At 41.4% G+C, this 26,927-nt stretch overlaps 1 protein-coding gene across 1 annotated transcript in view; it reads left to right on the top strand.

Annotated features, from left to right (window-relative positions):
* The first annotated feature begins 4,903 nt into the window (after window positions 1-4,903).
* The window catches only part of ABCB7 (ATP binding cassette subfamily B member 7), a 43,171-nt gene continuing 21,147 nt past the window's right edge, over window positions 4,904-26,927 (top strand). The window contains exons 1-4 of the mRNA XM_035324526.1: window positions 4,904-5,110; window positions 13,806-13,883; window positions 15,483-15,569; window positions 21,370-21,489. Coding sequence (XP_035180417.1) covers window positions 4,943-5,110; window positions 13,806-13,883; window positions 15,483-15,569; window positions 21,370-21,489 — 453 coding nt within the window. The 5' untranslated portion in view covers window positions 4,904-4,942. The remainder of the gene's footprint in view (window positions 5,111-13,805; window positions 13,884-15,482; window positions 15,570-21,369; window positions 21,490-26,927) is intronic.

The raw sequence follows: 26,927 nt of genomic DNA, 5'->3' as shown, positions 1-26,927 counted from the left end.
ACACAGGAGAAGTCATAGTGGAAAATCTGTTTTTGTGCTTCAGTCTGTGTAGTGAGGTTAACAAAAACATATTTTTAAGAAGAAAGCCTAAAAGACACTTCTGTAATGCCATCATACATTTCAGTATGTAGTTCATTTACACTCCTTATTTGTCTGCAAAATGTAATTCACACTGCACCTCAAATGTGTGTGTAGCTGCTCTGTCCTTAAACGTAAGGTCTTAGGAATAATAGGAGTTAATATTTTTCAAGAAATAAATGTAACAGAACTGTCTCCAAATCAGGACTGCACCTTTCAAAACATTATGTTTGTCAAAACTAATTTTATATCAATCTGAGGGAAGGTTTCTCTTTTCTTCCCCTCACAAACTTGTCCTATTTTCCTTTTTTTTTTTTTTTTTCTCAAATTTCTTCCCATTAATTTTCTATTAATGTACTTCAGTGAAGCACTCCCCTCCTCGTGTACTTTACCTTCTCATGTTGTTGATTACAAATTACGACTGAGTAGAGCATTGTCACTTTTCTATAACCTCTAGCCTGACTTCTGGCTTCAGTTTGATTTCCACAACTCTGGGGACACTTTAACTTAGTGTGATGCATGCTGTAAGTGGAATCGTCTATGTTCCTATTTGAAATACAGGTGTCAGTCTGCTTGGCATGTGGATTATTTAGCATTCAGTGTTGATTCCGTCCATTTTATAGGACCATTTAATAATTACACATCTTAGCTCAAGAAACAGTCTTTATGAAATTGTGCCCCACTTTATTACAGCTGGAAGAAATAAGTACTTGTCAATATAAGCGAAGTTCATTCCGATGTTGTAATCGTATTAAACACCTTTAAAGAGGAAACCTATTTTATATTTAGACTTTATTAAAGGTTTTAAATTCTAACTGCCATTTGTTAACAGTTCCCTGTACATAACTGACAGAGTGGAGCTGACTCCAGTGTTTTGATTGTAAGCCATAAGCTTAACCACTGCACTTGTGCATATTCACGATTCTGATATTTTATATGTAAATCTCAGGATTTCACCACCATGCATATTCCACTTCAAGTACTTCTCTGCCATAGTGCAAATCTCCTGTGAGCGTAGCCTTGACGGGTTTTTACAGATAGTTTTATTCCACTTACATGGCTAAGACATTTCATGTACGTGTGCCAAGCTGTCAAAGCTGCAAGGATCTAAATGAGGCCAGAGCTGCCACCCTTAGGAAACAGAGAACTCAGAGATTTGAGGGCATAATGCTAGAGAGCTTTAATATCCTGCTGCAGTGTAGTTTAGCTTTCTTTTTATTGAGGGACTGGAATGCCTAAAGAACAGCCATACATCAGAAGTAACTGGAAGTTTTGAGGTTTCTCCAGGGTGAACCTGAACAAAGAGCAAAAGTGTGTCAGTTTAAGACTGCAAAACTGAAAGATGGTCAGGCATATGACAAAAGGTGCATCTTTTGTCTGAAAGAATAAGTCCACTCATTATTAGTGCAATAGTTCATTATCCAAAAGTGCTAGAGCAGTCCAGTTGTAAATAATGAGTTATACCCTCTGCAATTTCACTAATTCTCAATTGGTTCAAATTTGCTGCGATCCCTCACTGTGCAGGCACCATCTCAATTGCCTTGCTGAATGCTAATGAGCTTCCACTGAATTTAATCACAGAGAGACATCTCTTGCACATCGACACCTATTACCAGCTCCAAAACTGCTTTGTGAAGCTTTGTAGAGATGTGCCCATAGTGTTGTAGCTGCCTCTAAGAGCTGGAAGTCGCACCAGGCGCTGTGCAATAGAGCACTAAGACAGACTCAAGGACCATCATATCGTGCCCGTATCTGGGAACCACCTTAGTGTTTACCACATACATTGAAACCATCCCTAAGGCAATATGAAGAGAAGGTAAAAATGAAGGAAGAAACTGCATATGGAAGTCCATATATTAACAACACAGTTCCTATATTTAGAGGCATGCAGGAAGCAATATATTAAGAATATGCTTTTATCTAGCTATGCTTTAGATCAGCTCTGAGCTTTTCTCTGCTTCCTCCAGCTATCCAGATGACAGATGGTGTCATAGCTTTGTGGCTGAGATCCATAAGTGAAATGCTTGTCCTGGGTTTAGCTTTCACCAAAGGGGATCTTCAGCTGGGACATACGTATCTAAGCTGTCCCCAGCTTTTCATTCAGACCTTTCCTTTCCAAGAATTTCCCATGACTCGTAACTTTGGATTCTTAACTCATTTTAACACCCCCCTTAGGGTTTAGTGCACCTTAATACTATCTTTAGAAATGCTTTTCTCCTTGGATGCAGTAAGCTGGAGCTGTCTTCTGCCTGTACAATAAATAGGATTTCTTAATTGTTTGTTCTTCTGGTATGTCAGCAGAAAGAAGTCGCAACCCTATAGTCTACCTGTTAGCAATATTTCCTCCATTTGGATTCATTCTTCACACAGTGAAGCTCTTTTCACATAAGCATGCATATTGCCAACTCTGCTTTTTCCGAGACTATAAATAAGCATGCGGCTTGTTACTATTTCTTGATCAGGATTAAACACAGTCATAATCAAACACGTCCAGGATGAGAATGAGCTTATAAGGAATGTTATCAACTTCGGCTTTGAGGATTTTGGGATAACAACAGGTGATTCAAAAGGTCTGAATCAATATACCTGTGGGAATCATCTGAACCAATTTTATAGCTTCTTATAAAACCTTGTTTCATTGCAGTTCATTCCCTCACTGTATTTCACAGTTCGCCTCCATCTGCAAATGTCATTTTTCGTCCATTCTGACTATATTTCCCCTCCTGTTCATCTATCTTGAAATAAATAAATTAATTCTGGTTTATTGCTTCTGAGATGCCTGATTTTTACGAGGTACATAATACTTCCACAGTGGAGTTTTTGTGGTTCTGCACTATACCCTGATGTATGATTCTTGCAGGAAAAACCTAAGTACTCACTTATGTGAGTACTTATTTATTAGCCAGATGATGCTTTCAAAGCGTTGAGAAAACATTAACAAATTAGTCTTCATGCCAACACCCCGTATGTCAGCGGTGTCTTCATTTGTTTTATCTTCAGTTTGCTGTTAGGGATACCGAGACATCCCTGATATGTACAGCATGTTAGGGTACAGGGAAAGTGTTCTCAAGACCTGGTTTGCTGTCTACACCACTCATGGAAAGACTGGTGGCCATACTACAGAGTATACACAAGTACACCTCTCAGATTGGTGTGATATTAGTTTGCCACAGTATTTTAGCATTTATTATTTTAGAATTTTAATATTAGCAACATAATATTTTATGGTGCTTTGGGAAGTAGTGTAGAAAAACTTCAAATATCTTTTGGGATTCTATTCACAATTCTCTGTGGTGAGTTATTACCATTCTTGTAGCTTCTATTTCTTCTACTGAGCTTTTTCTGTCATTTATTCTGACTGCAAACTCTGGACCAGGTATCGATTTTTATCTGAGTTATACAAGGAAATCTTCTGCTCCTACAGCTAAATCTACAAAAAACAACAACAACAAAAAATGCATATTATTTTCATAGCAAGCTACTTTGAACAGTTTAAGTTTATAAAAACTCTTCAGTTAGCTTTCTGCATCTATGTCATGAGCTTTGTTATCCTCGTTAGATTACTTTGAGATGTTTCCCATCACTAAAGTATATGGCCTCTTCTTTCTGTCTCTCTCAGGGTTTGTGCAGTGAGTGCCTTGTGCAGATAGAAGTAATCATGACTGGTTTCAGAGAAACAGAGTTGGAAGAGCAGAACTGGTAAAAAAGACTAAAGTAGTAGGGGGAGGAAATCAAAACTATCAGCGTTGGAGAGTTGTAAAATGAGGAAGAGCAGGTAAAGGAAAAAAAAAAACAAAAACATGCAAGGAAAATACTTTCAAATATATTAAGTATCTTACTAGCCTTGAAAATAGAGAAAAAAATATATGCATTACCACATAAAATGGAAGTTATAAATCTGCATGCTTAGTTCTTAAAATAGAATATTAGAAATATTAACTACACAATTTTCTACCAAGTAAAGTAGTCATTTTATATGTATAGTTAGGTACGTATATTTATGTATGTGCCAGATTTTTCAGTTCAGATTAGTTTCTCACATCTTAGCCATTTTAATTCTAAATATCATAAAGGAGGGGCTATTGACTATTGCATTTTTTTATTATTTTTTATTTTTGCCTGTCACATTTCCATTATGACAATTATTTGACAGATAGTTATCTTTAACTTTCCTATATTTAATTTGATCCTTTTACTTCCAGTGCTCCTTCCCTGTAGCGTCAATAATTTCTCATCCTCTTACATGTTTGCAGCATGGGACACAGTCAACCCTCAGTTATCTGTAAGCCAAGCTGGAAGTATTTAGCACTTTTAATCTCCTTTTGAAAATGAATCTCCTCTTCAACCAGTCTTCTGGTGTTTTTTATACATATGTATATTTAGTGTTAAGTGAATGACAGAACTTTCAGTATTCAGTCAGAAGACTGAACTTTCCCATTGGTGTTATGTGAGAGGAGCGTTTCTTATGTAGTTAGTGCCTGCTTGAGAACATTAAAACTATATTAGACAAAACCTAGTGGTGGGCTGTACGGAAGGAAGCACGAATTGATGATCAGATGCAGGTTTTCCATCTATTTTAGTGTCTGGTGGAACGCATGTAACATGTTTTATAAACGACTCTGTGTATAGGCGTATGTAGCCTGCTGCTCTCTCCCCGTTCCCATTTAACTAAGTACAATAACAAAATATCTCAGCACGGCCTTGTGAGCTTTAACAACGACGTCTGAGCCCAGCCCGGCCCGGCGCCCCTCGCAGCACCCGGCCGGAGCAGGCCGCGCGTTGCCATGGCGACCCGCCCCTCCCTCCTCCCCCTCCCCTCGGTCCTCCACCGCCCCACAAGGCTTTGCGCTCCCTCCCGCCCAAGATGGCGCTGCTGGGCGCCGCGCCGAGCTTGGCGGCGGCCGCTTGTCGCCGGCGGCGCCTGCTCCTCGCCCTCGCCCTGCTGAGGCCTCCGTCCGCTGCCGCCTGCTCGCACGGCTGGGCGGCGGGGAGAGGGCGGCAGCGGGCCCGGGGCGCCCCGGGGAGCGGCGAGGTGCGTGGGGAAGGCGGGCGGTGGGGGGGCGAGGGGGCCGGTGTGGGGCTGAGGAGGGCACCGAGGGGCTGAGGGGGGCGGTGAGGGGCTGTGGGGGACGCTGAGGAGCTGAGAGAGCCGGTGAGCGGCTATGGAGTGCACCGAGAGGTTGAGGGGGACGGTGAGGGGCCGTGGGGGGCGCTGAGGGGCTGGTGTGGGGCTGAGGGGGGCACCGAGAGGCTGAGGGGGGTGGTGAGGCGGTCCTGGGTGGGTTTGGGCTTCAGGCCGGGAGTCTGGTGCTGTGTTCCTGTCCGGCTGGGGGTTCTGTGCCCTGGGGGCTTGGGTTGGGTTTTTGTGGACAGGCACTGAGAAAGTATGTGGGTTGTGCTGACAGCTAATTTTGCTGTTACATAGAGGAAGGAAGGACCCCGAGGGTGCTGTTCAACTTCTGGCCCTTTGGGACGCGTCTGCATAACATGTCCCAATGTTGTTCTTTGGCACCTGAACTGCCCTGAACCACGTGGAACTGCACTGGGTTTGATAAGCTGTAGGTTCACCTGCCTGGCTTTTCACTTAGCTGCACAGCGTGTGTTTGGGCCATAAAATAAGGGTTACGTTAGCCACTTCTCTGCATCGATTCTTCTGGGCTATCCTGATCCGTCAGGGCTGAGGGTTAGTGACTGACCGCTTTTCAGAGCAAAGTCTTTAGAGGGACTACATCTTTTGGCTTTGCTGTTAGACCTGCCCGTTAACCCGTTCTTCTTGTGAAAGTAGAAAACTAGATTTCCATCGTAGCTGAGCTCAAAAGATTGTTAGAGTATTGTGTCTGGTAGTCTTATAATCAGAGCTGAGTTATTGTGCTTTCTTTAGTCTTCCTTGCCTAATTGGGTTCCACAGAGTGGTCTGGGTATTGGGCAGCAGGTTTTTTGGGACTGCCAGCAGCTGATCACGCTGGGACATACCGATCCCCAGCCCACGCTCCTCCTTGCTGTTAGATCCTGAGAGCCTCCAGCTGTGGAAGGGCTTCCTCCAGCTGACTTCGTAAAGCCGTGTGTTTTACGGCCTCTCCTTGACAGATGTTGTGCAACTTGCTTGTTCGAGATCAGCTGTTCCGTGCTAAGTCTCTTTGTGTAGGGAAGTTGCTGGTAATATTGAATTGGAAACATAAAGTGTTTCTTTTAAGCTTCACATCGGCATTGTGGTCAGCTACCTCTTAAAGTAGCTTCAGCATTTAAACCTGGGACTACAAGATCCACGCTGAGGAAGTTGTTTCTTAGTTAACTGCTCATTTGCAGATGATGGAATGTGTGCAGTTTGAGTTCATGTGCTTTTTTTCCCCCTTTTTTGTATTTTTGAGCAGTCAACTCTGTGTTATCCCCCTTTTTCCTTTCTTATCTCCATCTGTTCGTCAACGTGTGGGCAGTAATGCTGTTCCCACACTTCTAATAGTATAAATTTAAAAACGTAAAGCAGTCTGTAGCTTGCTACCAGCACAGGAAATAGGTTAAATCTGAGCATCAGATCATCCTCTGAATCTGAACAATTTCCATCCTCTTTGTTTGGACCTTAATAGTAACTTCCTGAGTGAAAGCGTGGCTCTGTTGTGCTAGTACCAGTAAACACACGCCGTCTTTTGTGCTGCAGTGCCGGAGTGTTTGACTACACGTGTTTGTATTGTTGCATAAAAAATTGCCACAGTCGCCTTTGGACATTATAAAGTCATGCTCTAGACGACCAGTTGTAACTGCTGTACAAACCCGGATTCTTGCTGTCAGCAGCAGAAGGCTGTAATGTGTTCCAGTGAACCTTTTTTTTTTGGTTACAAGTAGAGAATTGAGTGCATTTCTCAAACCGAATGGGTTCAGCTTTCTCTAATTTATTTGCATTTTTCAAAGGGAGAGAAGGAAGTGTGTCTCAAAGATTGTATGAATGAACTCTCATAAACTCTCAGCTCCTATTTTTGTTTGATAATAACATCAAGCCTTTTTTTCTTCTTCCAAGCGTACTGCTCTTTATGACTGGCTTTTCATCATCACCTGTCTTAATTAATTGCCCCTGACGGGCAGAATTCTGGCACAGGCGACAATCAAGTTCCTATTACTTGGAAGAAGAGATGAGCGGGACCAAACTAGTAAATTGTTAGGGCTTTTAGTATTGAAACTCGTGGAAGACAAGAATCTGAGAGTTGAAGGTGATGCAGACCAAGTCTTTTATTTCAAATGTCTCGTGAGTAGCCAACAATGTAAGTGTGGTGATACATATATTTATTGTAGTCCCCTTTTCCTTTTGAATGTTTTCCTGTGAAAATGTCAGTTCCTCCTGACATTTGTTGATTTGCACTGGATTTTCTGAGCGAGGAAGCTCAGGCTATATCTGCAGTGTATTGATGCATTCAGCTATTTGACCTTTTAGTTTCTGTGTGTTTCTGTGTTTAAAAAGTGGTAAATTAGGCATTTGTTTCTTTTTAATACACAATCTGGTGATTTTTACTTTGCTTCTGCACGAAGCTCTGTTGGGGTGCCCACTGAAGCTCCATTGGGGTGCTTTTTGTGTCCCATTATGATAAAAAGGCTGCACATTTGTTGTGGTGTGCAATCCGGATCGATTTATTTGATCATTGTCTAGCAGGAGGCTCAAGCTGCGTGCTCTAAAGTTCTAGGTTATGATGCCCTGCAACACGTGGGGACTAGCTGACAGCACTTCTTAACCTTCTATTAATGTGAAAAAGGAAAATGTGCTGTCCTGCCATCCCAGTTTCTTTTTTCCTTTTCAGCAAGTTCTGTTGGTGTAGGCACGGAATTTCTTGATGTGACTGCCAAAAGTTGGCTGTGAGCTTGAGCAGGTTGTAGGTCAGAGCAAAAAGCCATTGGCTTTTATCAATTAGAGAGTTCAGCACGTAAAAAAACCTTGCGGGAGAAAGTCAGTGCATCCTATGAGAGTTCCAGCTATTTAATTGTTTTGCTATGTTTAGACCCTAATGAGGACTGTAAGTCTTCTAATGGGCTTGCTCTAAAAGCTTTCCTATTATTAAAAACCGAAAGAACTGGAGCTTTAATTTTTTGTACTTGAAGCAACTTCAGTTTGTTTGCTGTGATCTTAAGCTGCACGTTTCACGGTCACTTGGGTTTAAGCCTAATGAAGGCAGTGTTCTTGTGAACATGTGTTCTTGTGAACATCTCCAGGCTGCTGGGTGACGGCAGCTTCGGTTAGCATAGGGACGTTTTTATGGCCACTTACAATTTACTCTCTTTACTTACTGCGGCGTTACTTAAATATTTTACTGTAGTTTTGGGCTTTTGTAATTATAATCGTGCATACTAGAGTAACAGCAAAGAAAGCACGAGATGCTTAACCCCTTCTTCTGGTTTTTATTCAGTTGTTTCCACTACACGCCTTGCTGTATGTTCATTAGCGTGTGCAAGAGCTCTTGTGTGACACCTATTGCTCTGCCCCAGGGATCAGGTGTGGAGTAGATCTTGCACTAGCTGGTAGGATATACCAGAGGGCAGTAAGTGTGGAGAAAAAATGCTCATGATCCAGCCTCTTAATATCCCATGACAGGGAAGACGCAGGACCCAGCCACCCGTGAGGTCCTGATGTCTGGCTTTAACGGCACATCGTCCCGCAGATGTTCCTAAGTACCAAGCATTTACTAGGAAGGAGATCCTGATGTGGGGCAGTTACACCAGCGGTGCAGTGCTTTTTAGTGCCGCAGTAAAATCGCTTTTCGTGAGTAAAACAAACCGTCCGGCCGCAGTTCTGCCTTTAGTGATATAACTACACAAATAGCAGAGGGCTGTGGCAGCACAGCCGCGTCCGTCCAGGTTTGTGCCTTTCACAGCTCGGACTAGTAAATGCTGTAGACGTGGTGTTAACTCATGAGAAAAATGGTTAAAGGCAGGAGAAAGTTCTGGAGGAATAGGATCATAAAGAAAAGGTAACCGTTCTTTTTAAGAATGGTGGAATTAAAACGCTTCAGCATCACCTGATCATATTTCTACTCTACTTTGCATCCATCTGATCTGTGTTTTTTGTTTTCCTTTTAAGAGCCAGACAGCACCAAGTATTTTCCATGGCACTTACTGCAACGAGATTCAAGCAGAGTGGAGCTGTTTGGATGCTGTTGTGTTACAGATGATAATCCATGTCTTTCTTCCCTCACACGTGCATTTTTCACTGGTTTGATCAGCTTTGCTTTTCTGAGTAATAAGACATGTAATATTTGTATCCTGGAGAGGAAACTAGCTGCATTTATGGAAGGGCACAACAGGTACTGTAAAAATGGTGGAACTGTGATCAGACTCCATTTCTTGATGTTGAGATCAGTTCGTATTGCCATGAACGTGGCTCCTTTGCTTCACCCTGCTCCAGTGGGCAGGCGTTCGTTGTGTCAGAGCTCATTTTGAATTTAGGATCTCTGCTGGATAGTGATGGAGAAGATGGCTGTATTGGGTGCAGTCTGGCTGGCGAGCTTTGGGAAGTAATCAGACGTGACTCTCATGCGTATTAGGAAGCTTTGTGGTCTCTTTGTTTTTTTTGTGTTGGTGTTTTTTATAGGTTGGTTTGCCTGCATCCAAAATAAAAGCAATTGGAAATTATATTTAAATAAAGCTTAAATGAGCATTTGACTGGAAAGGCCCAACAATATTCAAATAAGGATAATTATTTTACTATGAATCTGCATAAGCCAAGGAATGCACCGAGAGCTTGCCTTCAGCGATGACTTCAGCAGTTATAAAAAGCGGGACTTTGTAAGTTATTGTGAAGTGTAACGGCAAAAGGTAGAACAGACCTCCTTTTTTTTTTTTTTCCTTGCATTATCTTGGCCTTCCAGCTGCCACATGGTGTGTGATAAAGCACGTTCTTGTGCATGAGATAACATCCCTTGCTCTGGAAGTAGTTGTAAGAGAAGCTTCAGGTGCTTCGGTTAAATTTGCTAATTTATGTGCAGCCTGCTCTGTCTTGTGAAATTATACTGCTGCTCATTGTCTGGACGTCGTTTCACATGTCTGTGTGTGTCGCTAAATTCACTTCTCTAGATGTTCTGGTGGTGTAGCTGACCGGTTTGCACAGCAAGCATTACTCAACTGTCTCCATCCTCTGTCGAGCAGGGTGCATATCATAGTTAAAATAGATATCTGGCAAGACCAGAAATTAATTTCCAGTAGCCTCGGCTTCGTTATAAGACCTTTTTAGTAGTCTCTTTACTCTTAGATATATGCCTCGTAACACTGAGTAGTTGAAATTCATTGTGTTTTCAAATTCCCTTTATAGGGGAAATATTGCTGCTGAGCAGATCAACAATCCCATATTTCTACTCATAAAAGCATCAGACATCTAATTATACAGAGAATTGTTGCAAGGAAGGCTGTATAATGAAGCAGAGCAGATGGAAATATGGGAACTGGATCCAAAACTTGTCTGGGGAGTGCTGGGGGGCACGGGGCGAGCAGCACTCACGGCAGTGGAAGTTGCTGTGGTGCTTGTTGGGATGCACAGCGTGGTGCTGGGGGGGTTTCCTTTCTGCCACTGGGGTGGGCTTCACCAGAAGAACCTGAACGTGCATGGGTATTAGTAAGATGATGTTATGGGGAAACTTCAGGTATTTTTTGTGATACTCTTGGTTTTGTTTGTTCTGGATTTGCCTACAGAGCACCTGCACGTGGTTAACCGTAACTCCGATGAAGCTCATATTGCTTGGATAGGTACGGTTGGATTATATGTGTAAGGGCAGTGTATTCTGCTTACCAGGATGTTTTCACCTTTCACCAATGATACATTGTGTGCTACGCAGAGAAGCTTCTAAGTGTGGACTTGACCTTGTGCAAATGTGTTTAATCCTTGTTGTTTGTTTGTGTCGGGAGCGTTTCAACCACCACCACCAGTCATGACACTTCAGCAATGTGACTTTCATGTGCAGTCAGCACTAGACATCTGCTTCACCCGTGAGAGTACGTAGGTTCATCCAAAAATACATTAGAAGAACATAACAGTGCAGAGCGAGCCCTTCAGAAGTTAGGAAATGCCAGAATCAATGTTCCTCCCCGGAGCTCCTTGAAGATTGAAATAAACAGGACTCAGGCTGCAGAAAAGTAGCCCCCTAGAGCTTTGCTCTGCTGCCGTAAGGTCCAAGTAGGGCTCTCCTAGAGCCCAGCTCTGTTGGGAAGGAGTTGTAGTGAGAGATGGTGGATCCCAGGTGTGCTTATGGTGGATGTGTGGAGTGCAGCGGTCCTGCTCCTGTGGGTGTTCCTCTGGTCGTGCTGTGATGGCTGGAAGCCTTAGCAGTGCAGTCAGCTGCTCACCTCGTCAGTTTGATTCCTGGTTTCTTTGCTGGGACTTGGTTTCTAACAGGAGCTTGGGAGAAGAGGAAAACCTCCAGTTTTCCAGGCACAAGACCAACAAAAAATTCAGTTTCCCTGCGTAGCTTGTGCAAATCATGTGTCCTTTGGCTATATCCATCTCTTACCCCTGTGAGGGTTTGTAGGTTCAGTCAACAAGATAGGCTGTCTAATGCAGTAACTGAGCCTGGGTCTGGGGGTGTTTCGGTGGAACTTGTTTCTGGGATGTTTCTCTTCTCCTTCAGTCAGAAGGAGATGTGTGGGCTTTGTCAAAGGATGTAAGTTATTAGTAAAATATTTTTGTTGTGTCCTATGAGTATGTTCTTGAAGAACAGCGCGTAGTTTCTTTCCAATAACTGTTGGAGCATTGGTTGTCGACTCTCATGTACTAGGAATATACAACAAAAACAAATACATTCGGAGTTAGGTACCTGCACCTCAACCTTTATAATACTTAAGGTCAATATATTCTTGTTCTCGCAAAGCCGAGCAGGAGGGAATAATACTGCCCAGGAGAGGTTCCAGCTGTGTTGTCTTGGGAGAAGCCAAAGCATCGAGCAGTCGGTTCATCAGAGCCAGAACTTCTTTGGCATGGTGTCTCAGCAGTCTTTTATCAGCATCACGTGCTTGAAGTTGGCGTAAAGGCACTGAGGATTTCAGCATGCTGCACGCTACTCTGTAGGAGGCAGGAGCTGAATAACTGTACAGAGCCTCTCACCCCGGACCACAGCTCCATGGTAAATTGTAGGTTGTTGTAGTTCGGGCTCTGCCTGTGGCTGGTGAGGCAGTTGGAGCTGCAGTGACATAATTGCCTCTGCTGAATTAGGGAGTGCCGCTGCTTTTGTGCTGGCTGTACAGCTTAATTTGCTGTTAGACTCTGGGTTGTTCCCAGATGCCACTGTAGTGGTTGCTGCAAGGAGTGCTTAATCCTCTTCTTGTGTGTTGGTGGGAGCTTTTATCCAAAGTAACCATGCCTTCGTAACAGATTAATTTGCAGTAACTTGGGATGTAATGAGGCCTGTCGGAAGTCCTTGTCCCTTTGCATTATATTTTCTGTTTATGAAGCTGTCACTGTTCATACGGAGAGCACATCAGTTTAGATGGAATCCATCCTGTTGATGTGGCACTGAAGCTATGAGGTTATCTGCGAGGAGCTGCCCCTCCTTAATTCAGCTCAGGTCTTGGCAGCATCAGGACAGCTGACCCAGGCCAGTGCACTCAATTAAGCGTGCAGTACGTAGTACTAACGTTTACTCTTCCTCTGCCTATGCTGTCACGTAACTGGAGCGTTGAAATGAGCGCGTCCTAGGTGGTGACTTCTGGGGGAACTGTCTTCATTTTCTGAAAAATGAATTACAGTGCGTGGCTTAGGACAAGAGCAAAGGAATATCTTAAGGCAAGGTATAAAATACATGGTGGTGCTGCTATTTGTCAAGGTTCAACTTATCCTTCTTTGTGATCAAGGTGTTTTTGTTTGTTATTTTTAACACCTTTTGGACATTCGTCCTGTGCCTTGGGGTGATGAGCGGTTCTTTAGCTATTTTGCTCGGTGTTAGTGCTCACGCTACATAATATCGGAACAGAGCAGGAAAAGATTAAAGGTTGAATGTGTCAAAGATGTGGAGCCATCACTGCTAACTGCAAGAGAGGTCCCTGGTTTGCCGCTGGGGAAGCACTGCCAGCTAGTCCACCTAGGGAAGATCCTAGACGCTGCTCCTTAGACACTGGTAGAGAAAATGAATTGCTTTTGATGTGCCACATAAAGCATGCAATAGTTGGTGCCTCGCAGAATGGCCATTAAAGTTGCATTGATAGGTATGTGGAGGTTGGTGTCTTGTATCCTGCCCGCCTGACGCTCGCAGACAGCCGTGGTGCAGTCTCTGAGGGTCCTGATGCCTGCCGGCGAGGAGCTGCAGCTTTGATTAGCCTCGTGGTCCGCCAGGCAGGCGTGGTGCCGGCTGAGCTGGGAGGGATTGAAAGTGGCAGAACCTATGAGCATAAGAATAACAATTCATTATGAAAAATAGAACAAAAGAATATTTGAAAGAAATCAGAAGACAACCTGGGAGAATGTAAAGATGAGAAGGAAAACTTTGGGGCTTTCGTGATGCAAAAGATACCAAGTCTGGTGGCACTGGGGCTTTAGGGAAGGGAAAGGTTCGTTGTCATTTAGCATTTTTAATGGTTGAATGTGATACAGTTTACACCTGTTCCCCACCAGTTTTCCTTTTTGGTGGTCAGTTGTCAAAAACCAAAGCCGTCTGCCTTGTTCCCATGTTATGCTTGTTTACATGAATTGGATGAATATTCTCTGCATGTGAAATGCATGTTCTGCATTGCTCCATTTCCCTCCTTTTTTTTTCCTTTTTATTCTGTAGATTTTACCAATCTGCAAGCAAAGACCATGGCAGAGCCTGGTGGGAGGTTATTCAAGACCGTTATTGGAGGCATCAGAGGTAGGTAGAAATCTTTCTTCTTAGTTTTTGTGGGGGGAAGGAAAATCAAGCTCTTGGAGCATCTTCCCTTTTTTCCCCTCTTTATTTCACTATTTACAATCTTGAAGTACAGCAAGTTTAAAGGACAAGTTACGTTTCTGGCTCTAGAAAAGGAGTGAACTTTGCTTAGAAGACTCAGGCTTCTCTATACCCCTCAAGAAGGCTTTTTAAATATCTAAAAACCAGTGATAATACAGTCAGTTACAAAGAAGAGTTCTTATCAATGCAGAAAATTTACATTTTTATGTAAAAAATACAAAATACGTGGTGCCAGACATAGAAATTTGCAGAAAGCTGTGAGTTTTCCTTGAGTACATAGGGTTTTATTGCTTCAAAATGCTGTTTAGGTTGGGAAATACCAAGAAACTTCACAAATTTATTCTCATCATTCTGAGTGACAGGTTGTCAGGCTCTTATTGCTATGAAGTCTGCTTGCCTTAATACTAATGCAAACACAGGGAGAATTTATTTTTTACTGTTCATGGAATCATCATGACTTATTTCTAAGTAGAACCCTTGGCTTGAATGAAGCTACGATGTATTTGTCTTTTCTTATTACTATTATTAAAAAAAAAAAACAACACATTTATGAGTGGACTTAAGCCAACCATTTATAAATGAACTTAAGCTAAAATCTTTTGAGAGTCATTGAGTCTGTGTGAAATTAACACTGGTAATATTCTTGAATACATGGAAAGTGCAATTTTGCTTTGGAAAACCCTGAGCTCTTTCGGAGTTTGATAAAGAGCTTTTACATAACTTTTACTGAAATGGAAGTGGAAAATGTAGCGAAACTTTTAAACGAAACACAGGCACTTTTGAAGAGCTTTGATGCACCCATTGTTTGTGGCAGGTGAATTGAAAAGGCGCTTGAATGAGTAATGGTGAATTGTTATTTTTGGTCCATCTGCCTGAATTGATAAATTCCAATTTTTGGTCCATATTTATTTAGCAGAAGATCTTGCTCACATGGTAAGGAAAGTGAGTACCTGTTTTTAAAAGTCAGGTTCTTTTCCTGACTGCTCCAGTACATGCTGTTCTGGATTGCAGTGGGGGCTCTGGGGTGGGTAAACGTGTGTCTGTCACACAGTGCCACTAAGCCACTCGCATCCCAACGGGAAAGGGAAGCGTGAAGCAGGCTTGTTTGTTTTGACCTCCCCCAGTGAAGTTACATTCCGTGTGGAAAGGATTATTGCTTAAGTGTGTCCCATTTTATTTATTAACACATCCGAGTACAGTTATCTTCCAAAACTTTAATTTCTTTTTATTGTTTCCTTATTCTGCTTTTCAGTTGTAGGTGTCCTTTTAACTTAAATATTTAAAGCTCTGTTGTCTTTACCTCCTGGCTGCTTGGAAGATTCTCTTCACTATAATGCTAGATTTACAGTCATCCTCTTATTATTGTTTCCGTAAGCAAGACAAGGTTTTTGAGATAATGACTTTTATTAATGTAAGCTGATACAGTTGGAGGGTAAGAAGAACCAGTAGTTCTTCTTTCTGTTGGCTTTTAAACGCAGGTTTCCTGAGGTTCTTGCAAATTAACTTTTTTTTTTCACACAGATCTTCCCAAGGTTGCGACTGATAGAGAAGAGGATGTGTTGGCATGGTCATGCAGGTGGAGGGCTTCACACAGATCCAAAGGAAGGGGTAAGAAATCTCTTAATTGGTATTGCTTTTATCTTTTTTTTAAAAAAGCTCAAGACCCCACATAGCAATTTTTGAAAACCTGTTGGTAGATAAGTGAATGCTGTAGCACGGCAGATTCTCCTGACTTGTTCATGTAAGAATGTAAGCTTACTAGCTCTTAGATTACCAAACACTTATAATAACTGTGTTCAAGTTCCTCAGTTTTATTAAAGTATGATGCTAGTGTCACACACTGCGTTGTAACTTGCCTGCGTTATGTTAATGGCTTTTTCACGGAAAGTGCGTTCCGTTGTCAGTTAATGTGCTCTGATATTTCCCTGCGACTTGGCATTCAGAATAGCAGACGTTAGCTTGTGGGTACAGGTTGGTGAAATTGCACTTGAAGAGGGGGGGGAAAAACTAATTCAAGTGTGCCTGTATTTTAACTTTGATTTAACGCTGATGCAGCCGATACACTCGCCTGTATTTACATTCAGGAAGCACATGTACTGAAATAAAGATGACAGGTATGTAAGGAGAGAAGCTGATCTTTTATTAAACCAAACTATTAAAGATAGAAAAGAAGTGGGCTTTTGGTTAAAAACAACATGGTGTAAACCATGCGCTATTGAAATTACAAAATCAAAGAGCTTGGGTTATATAACTTGCCATTTTTTCACTTGCTGTGCTTTTCTCACTCGCACCTCCTTCAGGTGCTTTGTGTATTGCGGTACGGTGCCATGTGGCGACTAGAACTTGGTCAACCTTCGGTGGGATCTTCCTTGGACTAGCACAGACCGCGTTGATGACAAACTGAGGTCTCAGTGCAAATCCCAGGTGTTTCAGGGCTGGTTCATTCCTGCTCAGCTTCTCTGACACTCCGCTTCCCACAGCCTGACGGAGCTGACCATCCTTTTTCCTGAAGGAGTGGAGCACTGCACCTAGGATTTCCTCTTAAATCTTGGTCTGAGAGTTATCCCTTCATTTAATCCAAACCCGTTAATGCTACAGGCAGAAGTCAGGACAGACATCACTCACATGTAATGCTTTTGTGGTAATGGGGGAAATGCATAATCTAAAATGCAGCCAGATTGTTTTAGCAGGCATCTGTGATCTGTTCTGCATCAGGCACAGGGAAGCAGGAGAGTCAGACATCTTCAGCTGGTGCTATTACAGGTCCTGAATGTAGCAGTAACTTCAGGGTAATTTTAGGACCCTCATTGCAACACGTATAGGCTCTGCCAAATACTTCCTAGGCAAAACAGACTTACAAACTAGCAAGCTATTCATCTCCCCACTCACCCTAATTGTATATGTTATCAAATACAATTGCTATGGATTATATTTTTCCTCTAAATGGAAGGGGGGCATTATCCCCTGTGTTCTGTTGGGTTTAATTATTGTTGTGGTTTTTCCTGTTACAATTTCTGTTCCCCCGGGTATGTTGATCAGCCGAATGTTGTCTGTTTGCTGTCAAAACGTCATCTTTTCACCTGCCTGTGGAAAAGATCCTTTTTATATCCAAAGAACGAACTTGCCCTCATATGCTGCAGCTGCAAATCGCAGACTGGCCTGTCTTCAAAAAAAGCTACAAGGTCCTTACTCTTCCTTTAAAACCCTGCTCGCTGAAATGCAGGCCATTTTTGAGTGAGATACTTGGGTGAGAAGAGGAAAACAGAGTGACAGTGGATGCAGAAGCTGAGGTTCTTGGCAAAAGGGAAGGAAATCTGATGGTACTAGTGCAGTTCTTCCATGTATGCACTGGTACTCAGTGCACTGAAGTCCTTGCACTCACATTACCGCAAGAACTTTTTCCCCTGCAATTACACTCTTAGGCAAGCTGTAGGTGATACACGTCAGCAATATTACACCTGTATCTCTCTTCCATTTAATTTTTTTGACAGATCATTCTGTTTGTTTTGGAAAGTGATTTTGTCCTGATGTTTTAAATTCCTCCTTCTGTAGCAGCTCCAGGGGAGACAGAACTGAATGTGAAGGATGAACAAAGAGTGTGAAGGGCAGTAGGTGTTACCTTCATCTCGCAAGGAGCTGGGAGAGAAGATTACACATCTGTTTTGTTACAGAATAATTTTTACGTGCAACATGGCCTATGTGCTGGAGACTGCAACTGAAAACAGCAATGTTCTTTTACCATCTTCAATTTTTTTTGTGTGTTAGACTTCTGTAAACAGAATAGCCAGGAATAGAAGCTGTGGTGTCTGTCTGGTTGCTAAGCAGTCGTGTATTACTTTCTTACGGAAACACTGATAGTCATCACTGATAATTAGCCAGCCCCTACCATCGTTTCACCTGGTTGCTATTTGGTTTGCTAGTCACTCCTTGCCCTCCTTGGAGGGATGGCTAGTACTAAGTAGTGGTTTTTGTTTTTGTTTTTTTCTCAAAGTTTGGAAGAAATATTCAGGCCCTAGTCTGACACACACTTAAGCTGATCTGGCAGCCCCAAAAAGAATCCTACTTCACCCTGGAGTTTTGCTGTGACTTTATGGTCTGGTAGTGAACTAGTGAGAACTGATTCAGCTGAAAAATCTCTTCTCCAAAGGGGAGAGAACAGTGTGTGTGCGCCCCCCCCAATAACAACAGCAACTTCTGCTTCACTCAAAGCATGTTGCATACTCTGGACTGAAACAATCTTTAAAAAATAAATCATGTTCTATGTTCTCAGCCATACTTTGTCTCGTGCTACAGAATTTGCAGAATTATCTGACTCTTCCATGAGCGGAAACCCTGCAGCCAACACTGAAGAGTTTCCTGCCAGTTTCACTGAATCAGCTCGTCAAGGTGTTTCATGAGCTCCAGAGGTGGTGTGAGAAATGGGCTGGGGCTGTGCGGGTCAGTGCTGCAGAGAGGTGGAGAAGCAGAGGAGGAAGCAAGCTGTTAGTGGTTCGCAGAATTACCTTGCACAGATGTGAGACAGCTTGTGCTGCTGCAATACAGAGGATGATACAGCTTCGTGAGTGAGTATACAGGGAGCCAGGACAGGGCCTTTTTTTCTTCATCAGCAATGACAGCTTAAATGCAAGTCAAACTACCACTTTTCATCCATCATGCTGCTGATAGATCATCCTCCTAGCGCAAACTTTATCCATAAAGTCACAGGGCCAGCCCAGTAAATGCTTTGCAATACTCAGTAATCTTGGAGATTGTGGACAGGAATGATTACTTTTCTTTTTCCTTTTTTCTTTTTTTCTTTTTTCTTTTGAAAAGTATTTTAGAAGGTTTAGAATCTGGAATGGGTAGGGACAGGAAGAGAGTCTGCGCTCGTTCTTTTGCCAATAGGTCTTCAGTATTCCATAGTGTTTTAAAAACATGCTGTGTTAAAAAGGAGGGGGGAAAAAGGCTTTTCTTTGCTACCTGCTATAGTATAAATCTAATACTTTTCCTTCCATTTCTTTGGAAATAAGCCTTGGAAGAAAACATAAAACATATCACTGCTCCTTAAAAGGTTAAAATAAATACCTTACTCTTGACCTTTCGATATACCACAGAAATCAAAAAGTGACCTGAGTCCATTAAATAGATTGCTTATTTTAATTCTTAATCTTATTACTTGCATAGTTTAACAATTTTCAATTTTCAACTTGTGTTTCTGTACAACAGGAACATTTATTTCATGGTAAACTTTGATGTAATGTGCGTGCATTTTGTATCTCCTTTGATATTTCTTCTTGTCCCTTCGCAAGGCCTTTGGCAAATGACTGGCTGCCTTTGGACTTTTTTTTCTGAATGGATTTACTTCTATCGCTGTTCAGAGCCATGCAAAAACTGAAATGGATTCCTTGTTTGCCGTCAATGTACTTCTTTATTTTTAATAGCTTTTCCATACCAAGTCCAGCTATCCAGTAGCAACATATAATTAGAACTACTCTGGTTGCGCATGTATCTTTTGTGTTCAGGTGATACCATTTCTTTTACCTTCCTTTTTAGTCTGTAAGAGGTGATCAAAGATATTTCCCAAATGTTTGAAATGCTATTCATGCATATCCTTAGCTCAAGTGGAAAGGGATGTGTGTATGCTGCAGCAGATAGCTCCATCTCCTCAGACAGAGGAGACAACAGAAATAATTTTGCAGCCTCTGTTCACTTACAAATATTCAATGTATCCATTTAAGCCATTTGAAATGTGCTTATACTTTGCAGTGCTCAAATATGTTTTCGGTTGTTGACAATATTCAGTGTCTTCTGTCGGTTTTCTTTGTGACTAGGAACTATGTGATGAATTTTCCAGTGCTTCTAAATGCTTACACTTGTAGGATTGGCTTCACTGCTTGCCTTAGCAATCATACCTCTTCACAGAGCTCTCCGTTCTCATTCACACTGGACCTTAAGAGAGAATTTTTATTCTAATTGGTTTTATTCTCAAAATTGAGACATGAGAGCGTAAAATATACAACCTAGTGAGGGAAGCATTAAAATACATTGTAAAATGCTCCCTTTCCACCTACTTCTGTAATGAAAAGTCATCTTAAAGTGTGGACCGAATTTTCTTTCCTTTTCCTCCCCAGCTGCAAAATAATGCCTGAAATAGAGAGATTAGCTGCTACTTGCTGCCCTCCCTCCAGCTTTAGATAACCTTCATGTCTTTGAAGTTAACCCCAGGTTATCCAACAGAAAAAAACAACAAGTTTTTGGTACTCTATGTGCTTTTATTCTTGATTGGCTAGCTTTGTTTAGGCTTCAGCTGCTGTAATCAGCTTTGGAGTTTAGTGGAATATATAAAGTGTAAGTGATACGTCAAACTGTCAATAAAATAACCTCTCTATGGAGAAAAAAGGCATTTCTGAATACTTTTTTTGTCTGAATGGTGCTGATCTTTAGAAGAATGTTTGAGGTTTGGAGAATAGAAATCATGAAGATTTTATATTAAAAAAAAAAAAAAAGACATCCAGTTACATTAAGGTATGGCTGTGTACATCTTAAAAGCCTGGTGAAGGCTGATTACCCAAATTCAAGGGCCGTTCTGTTAAACAAAGTGATGACATCTGAAGCTGAGTGAAAGCAACTGGAGTAGTTCTCCTGCTGGTAGTCCTGCCTTCGTTGGGCACCCGCTGAAGGACTACCCTTTGTGCTCCTGAAAATGAGCTCTAGAACGTGTGGGAAAATTAGAGGATGTTTCTTATTTCACTGCCAAGATGAAAAGATGACCAAAACCTGTACAAATGGTTAAATGTATTAATTGCAAGCAATTAATCTGATCTCAAATTTACATACAGTTCAATTTGTGTATCAGATAAGCGTTTAGTTTGAGATTCATACAAGTCCTGTAATGCTAGTGATTTTTTTTTTTAGGAGCTGCATTTTATTGTGACTTGCTGAACGTTCTCCAGACTACTTCGACGACCTTTCAGCCTTCTTTCTTGCTTTATGCTTTTTGTTAATTTTGTTGGTTGTTTTCTCTCTGGTTGTTTCTGTGCTGTGTTAAATTAGCTTCTGAAGAAGGAACACCAAGCCCTTGCATTCTGCATAGGAATGTTGGGAAGATAAAAAGAAGGATCAGTTTATTTGTTTCGTGAACAATTTCAGCTGGTTTATTGTCTTTCTCTGTTTTCCATTTATGTTATACTTGCACTCTTGAGGACACATGAGTTAAGAACAATTCATCTATTTAACAGTATCCCGGTTATAAACTGAAAAAAAAAAATTACAGTTCAAAATATTAATTTGTCTTAAGCTCAAACACCGAGAACTGTCTGCCTGTCAAGATACAAAAGTTACACAAATGTATAAAATTAATTCTTAATTATACTGTTATTTTGCTTCTGGGGTCTCTTTATAATGTGATGCCTATGTTCTTTTTCAATAGCTGAAGGAGATAGATGCCAAAAAGATTGTCAGAGCAATGTTGTCTTACGTGTGGCCCAAGGACAGACCAGACCTGCGAGCCAGAGTAGCCATATCTCTGGGGTTCTTGGCAAGTGCAAAGGTAAGAACAGGTATTTCCTTGCATTGTAATACTTACACTCTGGCTTGCGACAAAATTAGTGTTTGTTAGCTCTCGGAAGGACGTAGGCATACAAAAACATTCTGCAGATCAGTGGAGGATATAGTTCAAATTTTGTGCAATCCTTGGAGAAATAATTTAGAAGAGCAAATGTTAACTTTGTGCAAAAAATGTTTGGCTTTTGGAAAATAAAAACAACAAAACACAAATATTTGATTAAAAAATATTGGGAGTAAATGTAAGTGTCATTGAAACATTGGGCTCAACTGTCTTTCCTCTGAATGGCAATTTTTACCACAGCTAATATTAGTATCTTGCTGGGATAAGCTAAAGTAGGTGCTACTTAGCAATGAGTTTTAGCACTTAAGGAAGTACAACGAAACTAGCTTATCAGCTTTCAGCAATATTGCCGTGTTATGAAAGGAAAGCGAAGAAACACTCTGTTATCACCTACATGGCTGAAGTTCACTTGGAAGAGAAATGTGCTCATTTATTTGAGCAGACGAGGAAGAGCCAATCTTTTGGTGTACAGCTCTTTCTCGCAGAGGCAATCTATCAGGTGGTAGCTGGTACTGTCTCCAGTAGATATTTGTGTTTGTGCTGCTGTTCAGGAAGTTGCTGATAATGCAGATGCAAACATGTACAAACATGCAATATTCTGCAAGTAATATTCCACTTTTTTTTGGATGCCTGTACCAAATATTACAGCGATGCTTTTGGTTGCAATTGAAACCCATCTGGGAAGCTGTCTGCTCAAAATGCAGATGCCCAGAGTGTTTTTGCTTTACGTGCCGTGTGGTTACCCTCACGGTACTGTTTGACTTGATTATATGGTTGGTTCGTTGGTGTTTTGTGATCTACTTTTAATTACACCCCACTTACCAGATGTATATGAAAATTCTCTTAACTGAGTTTTTTTAAAGCCTCTTACTAGCATTACAGATAGTAATCTGAAGGCAACTTTGAAGAAAGTTTGAAGTACTCTTTTTCTCTCCTCTTAGCCCCTCTCTCCTAATTAGTAGGGTTATTTGAATGTGACAGCGAATGTGAATCCAGAATCTGATCCTGCATGTGGCACCACATTACCTTGCTTTTAGGAAATCTAATAATGTTCCAGGCAGCTTTTTGGGTGCTAATGAAAATCGATGCCCGGGATGCACGACTCTTGCAAATAGCTTTCTATTAGGGACTCCTGTTAAGCATCCGTCTGTACCAGGGTGTGCTAATACACAGTGTCACCTGAGACATGTAGAGAAACCTGGTTTGCTTGAGGGGTGGCATGGGATTTCCCCTCTTGATTGTTTTAATGAATCCTGCTTTCTCACATAGTCTGAGACGTTAATAATGTTGCTAAAGCTTATTTCACTGCAGTAACTTCCTTTGTAGCAGCGGTGGCACTTTTTATTCTCAGTCACAGAAGTCTCCTCATAGGTACTTAGCACCTGGTAGGCAGCCAGTTAAGGTTTTCTGTTTCTTCAGATTTGGAAATAATAGTTCTGTGGAGTTTCTGGTAGTAATGCTTCCTCACTGGAGAGGTTAGTTAGGCATTTTAGCCTTTTTTGGTTCCTAGCTTGGTACTACAGGTGGTCAGAACACCAGCTAGGGCATTTGGTATACAACTGAAATTCTCTGCTGGGAGAGCTGCATGTTTTCCCCAGTCCCATGTCAGAAAATCAGACATTTAATTGCTCTTTGGGGAAGAAACTGGATGTTTGCATCTCTCAAGTGTTCAGTTCCCTACTTCAAATATAGCCTGGAAGCCCTGGTGTCCAAAGCAGCTTCCCAGAAGGAGGCAGCAGAAAACCTGTTGAGCTTTATTCAGGTTTTAGGAGATGCCAGTTAAAACAGAAGTGTTTCGTGAGAATGCTTTTGGGGGGGGCAAACAAGAATTCCATTGGGAAAACATACAATGAGCTTTCTACAGATGAGTATTGTAATAGGCTGGCGTGAAAAGTTTCATGGATGTCTTCTAGCGATCCTTTACTAACATTCTTTGTTTTGTGGTTTTCTATCATAGCAAAGCTTTATTAGATCTCAAAGATAAAATAACTGCAATCTAACGTGTTATTCCTCATCACCCTAGCTATATCCACTCTTCCTTTTGGGGTCAATTTTCTTAAACTGCTTTGTATTTTACACACGCTAAGTATGCATGTAGTTATTGTGGCATGAGTGCCATGCAGTAGATCGGTACAGAGCTGTAGTAAGTCTTTCACATCTCTGAGCCCTGAACCTGTTCTACGTCCAGAGTGAGCTAGAGGTCACTTTGTCCTACAGGAAATGAAATACAAATCAGTTTACCTGTAACTTGCCCGGACCATGAATAAACCTGTACAGGTTCCTCCTTGTCCGATCTGGGAGCCTTTGTTCTGGCTGCTTGTGAGGTTAATTACAGTGTACTTGATAGACCACACAAGCAGTTCGTTAGAGTTCCGCTGCTATTCAGTTGTCAACGCAAGAATGCCAGCGTATCTTTCTCCTCGCTGCAGTCCTGGCCTGCTTTCTTTGTTCACTATGAACTTGTCTGCATCTGAAGGGTTTCTGTCCTTAGAATGCAGTTGGAATAAAGGGCTTTTGCACAGAGAACTGTATGGTCATGATGCCTGCTACTGGTCACCTTTCACCGTAAGAAATGCTTTTGTAAGCCTTTTGGTCAATTACTTTTGAGTTACTCAAAGGAGTTTGGGGGTTTTATACCTATATATGAAGTTCAGTTTCCTGTTAGAAGAAAAGATCCAAACAGCAGCTCTCTGAGACAGAGGCTGTAGTGTGGCTTCAATTTTCTTGTTGGAAAATGCCAGAGAAACCACAGAGGGGAGGTGGTTTATGAAATCCTCAGCCACAGGAAAAATTCTGGGAGTTCACACTGCATTTGATTTGGTCTTGCTTAACCACAAAACACAAAGAAGCTGGAGAACGTACCTCCTTTTCCTGCTGCTTGTGAAATAATTTGTCTTATTTCTTATCTCTTCCAGTCTTCCAGTTCAGTAAAACTCAATTTCAAAACAAAAGCGGAGTGTGTGTGCAGCTACTGAAGAGCCTGCAGTTATAATCTGTCTTGACTCCTTTAGTGGGGCCCAGTTGCCTGTCATTAAACAAGTTATTGTGATTTTTGGTTCCTTTTTCTCTACGCATAACTGCTAGTAGTATTGTTAGCCTTCAAAGTGAGCTGTTTGTATAGCTTTTTATGACTGGGAGCTGACAGAATGAAGTCTGCTCCTGGGCTAGTAAGGTCTTTTTTTCCTTTGGAAGACTTGTTATGTTATGACATGCTTTAAATTTTTATCTTAAATATTTATTGCCTATCTAGACTTGTGTGATCTGAAAGTTGCAACAGGAAGACAGGTGAGAGGCGTACACAAGGCATTATCTATGTTTTCAGACGCATAGATTAGCCTGCACAGTTTTGTATGCTTTTAATTTTTCCCACATTCCCGCTCTTTTTTTTGTCTTCTCTTCTGGGATATGTGTAATAAACCCTTTTCTTCTTCCCTTTTTCTTTCGTGGCACAAGAAGAAAAAATGCTCTGGCTCCTGAGGAGCTGGATTAAACATGTGAATGTGACAAAATCTTGTCGCTTCTGTGAGTCTGCAATGTTTTTTGGCCTCTTGGTCACAGAGCAAGTATGTGTTATTCATAAGCCAGAGAAATCTTTCAGACTATCTGCATTTCTCCTGACTGCTAGTTCTGTAAGTTTCAGGAGAGTAAGTTGTTTGTCTGAATAGACAAGTATTGTGCTGTATCTTTGCATACAGACAATTTCATGATACCTATCACCTCACTTACAGCAAGTACATATGGTCTTTGTTTGAGCCCTTTTGGTGATTATGTGGGATTAGATAATTGCAGTAAACCTTAGAGACTGTTACGTTTTTTAGCAAGTTTCAGGTGAAAAGGCTTTCTAGATTTTAACTGGTTTTTCTTCTACAGAAGAACTTGTTGCAGGTCATCAGTGAATTCAGAGAAGGCACAAAACTAGATGGGCATTCCCTCTCTTCTGGACCACATTTTCTAGCTTTTGTTAGCAATCTTACCTCTGTAAGGGATGGAGTTCTCTGTTCATACTTCCACAAATAGAGTTGTTGGATTTATACTTTTGTATTGGCCCAGAGATAATGGTCAACAGTTTTGATTGAATTATTGTCAGAAGAAGAGTTCACTGTAGACCAGTTTTATCATGTTGGGGCTCAGCCTGTCACTCATTCATCATCTTTATTAAACAACAAATACTGGGAAAAACAAAAGGAAAGGCTGTTTGCCCTAAAAATAGTGCAGTCCTATAAGCGAATAGAGATGATGATGATGCTTTATCAGCCTAAAACAGTGCAGTCATTTAAAACATTAAAATGTTTAAACTCATTGAAGCATGATGTATTGCACTGTATCGTGCTGTTAATTGGGGACCATTGAATTGGGATGACTTCATGGGTGCCGTGTTTGATATCCTCCAAATTCAGGCAGGGATTAGCTATTAATTCAAAATTAGAAATAGAAAATGTACAAATTTATTTTGAAATGGTCTTTTTAATGGGAATTGTTATCAGCCTTTCAGGCATTAGGAAGAGGAGGGAAACAAACCCATATAGATACACTGCCTGAGATGATTGTTTTGCACGGTAGCTTCGCACAGTACCTAGGTGTGCTTAAAGCTTTGTGCTCTGTGTCAGCTAGCTACAACAGAGGTAGCTGGAGTTTGTGCAGAAGGCTAAAACTTTGCTTCCATTAATGTGAACGTGATCTCAATGTTACAAAATGAGTAGGAAAGGCCTGTTTCTAATTATGGTCTCTCATCTCTCTTGCTATAAACTTTGTAAGATTAACTTTTTTTCTTCCTATGACTAGAAGGCAGCAGGCTGCCTTGATTGCTAATGAAATGCAATACTGGGCTGCCTATTATTCATTCAGGCTTTACCCTCCAAGAGTCAGAACAACTAGAACCTGAGACCAGGCTTTAAATTTCATTTAATACTCTGCTGGGTGGAATTCTATTGATGTGAAAGAAGATGTTTCTGCAAAGTTGTAGGCTGTTACCAGTTAAATTAATTGGGAGTGGAAAACTGCAGGTTAAAGAATACGTCTTTTTTTTTTTTTTAATGGACTTTAAGATATATCTGTAGTTCTATTTCTAAACTGCCTGTAGTGTAGCACAGTTTACTGAGGAGTAAAATCCCCGCAGAGGGATTTGTAAGAATCTGCAGCAAATCAAGACAATCTGCATGACAATGCTCTTATTTTCCACTGAGCAGTCTCTCCCAGGAAAACCTGCACTCTGTCATGTTGGCCATCACTATCACGCAAACGGTAGTGTATTCTTCTTCATTAAGAACAAAATGCCACCAAAAATTGAGTTTCGGTAACTCTGAAAGCAATAATAGGCTTCTGTTGTTGTTTTTTTTTTATTTCATTTTACTGTGGAAAAG

This window comes from Oxyura jamaicensis, chromosome 4 (assembly GCF_011077185.1).
Source record: "Oxyura jamaicensis isolate SHBP4307 breed ruddy duck chromosome 4, BPBGC_Ojam_1.0, whole genome shotgun sequence".
Classification (NCBI taxonomy): domain Eukaryota; kingdom Metazoa; phylum Chordata; class Aves; order Anseriformes; family Anatidae; genus Oxyura; species Oxyura jamaicensis.
Note: the sequence above shows the minus strand (reverse complement) of the source record. Positions and strands in the feature narration are given on the sequence as shown.